This window comes from Scophthalmus maximus, chromosome 18 (assembly GCF_022379125.1).
Source record: "Scophthalmus maximus strain ysfricsl-2021 chromosome 18, ASM2237912v1, whole genome shotgun sequence".
Lineage (NCBI taxonomy): Eukaryota > Metazoa > Chordata > Actinopteri > Pleuronectiformes > Scophthalmidae > Scophthalmus > Scophthalmus maximus.
Genome location: NC_061532.1, coordinates 20,030,001 through 20,034,481, shown reverse-complemented (window position 1 = coordinate 20,034,481; position 4,481 = coordinate 20,030,001). Strand labels below are relative to the sequence as shown.

The 4,481-nt window shown below is 41.9% G+C and overlaps 1 protein-coding gene across 1 annotated transcript in view; it reads right to left on the bottom strand.

Moving 5' to 3' along the window:
• Positions 1-371: 371 nt before the first annotated feature.
• Positions 372-4,481, bottom strand: part of si:ch211-202p1.5 (uncharacterized protein LOC103909337 homolog) — a 16,533-nt gene continuing 12,423 nt past the window's right edge. The window contains exons 3-4 of the mRNA XM_035617324.2: positions 2,440-2,553; positions 372-2,043 (exon numbers count right to left, since the gene is read on the bottom strand). Of these exons, the coding sequence (XP_035473217.1) occupies positions 1,947-2,043; positions 2,440-2,553 (211 nt within the window). The 3' untranslated portion in view covers positions 372-1,946. The remainder of the gene's footprint in view (positions 2,044-2,439; positions 2,554-4,481) is intronic.

Genomic DNA, 4,481 nt, shown 5'->3' with positions numbered 1-4,481 from the left:
GACTGACCTCTATGACCTCTTATTCGCTCAGGGAATCTACTTTTCATTATTATTTATGTTATTAATATTTAATTTTATCGTTATTTATTTTGCATATTATTTATTTGTTATTTTTTGACACTTGTTTGTGCCGTGAATGTTTTGTAAGGGTTCATATACTTTGTTCAATAAAATTTAAAAATTTAAAAATTCGACTTCCTGTATGAATATATGAAAACATACAGGGTGAGGGGTTCAGGAGGACAGTGGGTTTGTCTGTATATAACATAATAAATATATGTATAATATGTATTTTAACACCTAAAACCAAACTTCTGTGAATAAAGTTGAAATTTTCAAATAGGAGAAACAGGAAGAAAGAAAAGGTTGGCTATGTTGAAAAAAAGAAACGTTTTAATAATGAAATATTCAAGAAAGTCACATTTCACAATGAAGCTGCTGTTTTCTAGATAATTGTAATATTTCAAGAAATGTGTTTAATAGTTTAACTATGTTGCAATTTTATATGAAAATTGTAATCATTCAAAATAAAATTACCAAGTAATATTTCGATATTAAGTCATAATTTAACAGCAAAAATAAAATGTGTGAAAGGTCCAGTGTGAAGGATTCAGGAGGTTTTAGTTCATGAATTTTTTCTTCGGTGTTTAATAACTTTATCATCTAATCGTCTTCCGCTGAGTCCGACATTTTGCTCGGCCATGTTTCTACGGGAGCGGACAAACTACCGACTGTACAGAGGGACTGTCGTGTCTGTCGCCTGCAGGCCACCGTAGATCCTCCTCCAGGCGCCGGAACGGGAGCGGTGAGCATCAGGTTCCATCACTAGATGTCACTAAATCCAACACGCCGAAAGTCCTTAGGTTGTCATTTTAAAAGATGACATTAATATTGTTTAGATGTAGAGTAATTGAGCGACGGTAACATCCGCGACAACATACAACACAGTCCCGTCTCGTGAGTTCATTCTCATGTTGTCATCAAATACTATCACGTGTTCTTGTAAAATTATAACTTTATTACACAAAACCGTATAATGAACATTTGTCATCACATTGTAAGAAATTATATTATGATATATTTGTTCGTGGGAGTCACGTGATGTCTGCAGTGCTCCGTGGCCGAGCATCACATGACATGACTGTCCATCACCGTGAGAATTAAGAACAATCAAGTTTCTTCTGCTGCTTCACCTGGCGCCGAGTTGGGAGACGTGAGGTTTCGCAGCTGTGTGAGAACAAACTGGAATTTACACTTTAAAAGGACGAAAGTTGGACTGAAAATAAAGATAGACGACGTGACGGCTCCTCTGAAGTGGAGTCAAATCCTCCTGATCGCCCCCTGGTGTCTGGCTGCAGTACAGGTCATAGCCGTTCTTATCACTGATGTTTGTTCACGTGTTCATGTTTCTGATCACTTTGCTTCTCATCAGTTATTTGATGATATAAAAACAGGGCTGAGACGTCATGATTGACAGCTGACACTGACTCGTGATTGGTCGAGAGCGTGTGTGTGGGCGGGGCCTCGATACCATGGCTCCACTCCACCATCACTACTCCACAGACTCTGACTCCACATGACGTCACAGGCACAAGATGGCGGCGCCTGAATCTGAGATATTTTAGTTTTGTGTTTATACGAGAGGAAGAAGAGACGTGTCGTCCATCTTTGTTTCCAGTTGTTTCTTTCCAGACCTTTCTACCAAAGGGTGGAACGTTTCTCGTCCCTCAGCTGAGATCATGCGGTCACAGGTCAAACTCCCTGAAAGGTCAAGGTTCACTGAAAGATGTGAGCCAAAGGTGAAGAAAACGTGTTTGTCCCATCGATCACTTCCCCGTCAATACATTTACATAAACACATTGTACTGTACATGTCCCAGATGATGAGCCACAGGCTCCGCGCTGGTCATTTCTGACACAGGACAGATTCCTGTTGAGCGTCCTCCCTCAGGTCTGGTGTTCAAGTGGGTGTCGGCTCCTTTTTTCCCAGAATGCAGCTCTGCGTCTCTTCAGTCGCTCGTCAGTCTTCACCACGTGTGTCCCCCTGAGAGGAATCGCACACACACGGTGAAATACTGAGTCATTATCCTGCGTTCGTGTGTGTGTGTGTGTGTGTGTGTGTGTGTGTGTGTGTGTGTGTGTGTGTCTGTCTTTGTGTGTGTGTGTGTGTGTCTTTGTGTGTGTGTTTGTGTGTCTGTGTGTGTGTGTGTGTGTGTGTCTGTGTCTATGTGTGTGTGTGTGTGTGTGTGTGTCTGTGTGTGTGTGTGTGTGTGTGTGTGTGTCTGTGTCTATGTGTGTGTGTGTATCTGTGTGTGTGTGTGTGTGTGTGTGTGTCTGTGTGTCTGTGTGTGTCTGTGTGTCTGTGTCTGTGTGTGTGTGTGTGTGTGTGTGTGTGTGTGTCTGTGTGTGTGTGTGTGTGTGTGTGTCTGTGTGTCCTCACCCTGTCCCGACAGAGCAGAAGCTCACACACTCGTCGTCCCGTGTGTGCGAGCAGAGGCAGCGGTTCAACTCCCTCCGTAGTCGCACTGGTCCGAATCCGTATGGAACGACGCGGCTGGACAGAAGAGTCTGATCTTAGAATCTCGACGCTGACTTCTGAATCGATATTTGGTTTCATATTTTCACTGAGGCAGTGTAACAGTTAGCTCAGGAGATAAACCAGAGCAGTTGGTTTGTTCAAAGTCAGTGAATAATTCTTTAATAATTTAACAGTGATGTGGACCAGTAATAACTTAACTTTATTTAACTTTATCATAATTTATTTAACTTAATTATAATAAAACTATTTTTTTAAATTAATTTAAACAGAACTTTATTATATTTAAATATAACAAAACTTTTTAAAACTTAGTTTAACAGGATTGTATTTTTTTTAATCTAAATTATTATAAAAGACTTTGTTTAAATTAATTATAATAAAACTTTAGCACATTTTTAAAAGAATTGTATACGTATAACCTTATTGCAACAGAACTTTATGTAACTTAATTACAACAGAACTTTATTTAACTTAATTATAACAAAACTTTGTTATACTTAATTATAACAGAACTTTATTTAAATTAACTATAACCAGGATTTTTAAAATTAATCCTTTTTTTTATCTATTTTTTTTTATATGTTATCCAAAATCTGTTTTTGAAAGAAAATATTTTTCTAGGATAGGAGAAACTTGACGGGACAGTTTCGCTGAGCTCCCATTCGGCCCTGGAGTTTCTTCTCTCTCATGTATGTGAAAAATAAAAAGACATGAAGACGTTAAACCCACAGAAGTCACAGACTCTCTCTCTGGATCCGGAGGAACCGCGGGGGAACTCGACCACAGGGGAACTGCCAGCGGATGCCAGCGGCTTAACAACACTACATTTATGTCTCAACGAGGCGGCGACTAAAAATAAGACTGAGCTCTCTGATATATTGTTTGTGAGATGTGTTTGAATTCATGTTTCTGCCTCCGGCAGCGGATCTCGACTCCACAACTCATTTAATAGTGATGACAATGCAGAGAGATTTTTCTTTTCTTATTCTTTTAAAGAATCAAACGTCCGCACATCTGGGTCTCATTTCCACTGAGTTCCTCTCTGGTCCTGCAGCCTTCCCTTCGCTCCTCCTCCTGCTCCTCGCTCTCCCGGCTCCTGTTCGCTCACACATTATTATTCATGTTCCCTCTGTGCTCTCAGTTAACGTTTGAGGCCGATCTCTACGTCTGTTGGCTTCACCTCCACCTCTGTCTGTACCGACAGCCGGCTCACAAAACTGAGTGGAGGAGGAAAGTGACCTGAAGCACAGATGAGTTACGGCTCCACGGCAACAAAATCCCATTGAACTTTTCTACTCCTCCTTCTTTCAAGGATGTGTTTTGTGTGGAAACATGAACAGATCTTTTGCCCACTGATACATCGTGGCCTTGTCAGCTCATATGAGGAGCTCTTTCTCCGATCCACGAGACGGTTCGAGTTCCCTCCTCTTTTATCTCTGTGTTTGGTCTCCTCCTGTTTCCCTGAACGACGCCGCGAGAGCGGCGAGAGCGAAGCGAAGCGGTCGACAGGGAAACACTGAGCTGTGAAGACTCATCTGACCAGAGGCTCCTTCACAGATTCAAGTCTGGCGACTTTAAACCGACTGCTGACAGATGTTCACAGTGTCAGACGCCCCCTGGGGGTCATGGTGCGTCCAGACATGTCGTTTCACTGTCAAGAGTTTGGCTCGCGATCGAAATGATGTTCATGCCATAAAAAAGTCAAATCTTTTACGTTGCCTAGCTGGAAGTTATTCTGGACAGATGTGTCCCTGAATGGACAGATGTGTCCCTGAATGGACAGATGTGTGAGTTGGTCCTGGAGGGGGCTTGCGGTTGTCCGTCAGCGTGTCTTTAGTTTGGATCGCAGCCTCGTCGGATGCCTGGAAACATCCATCTGTGACTGAGAAAGCAGCTCCTCACTGATTTCAGTCTACGTTTTTACAGTGAGGACACTGAGAAGC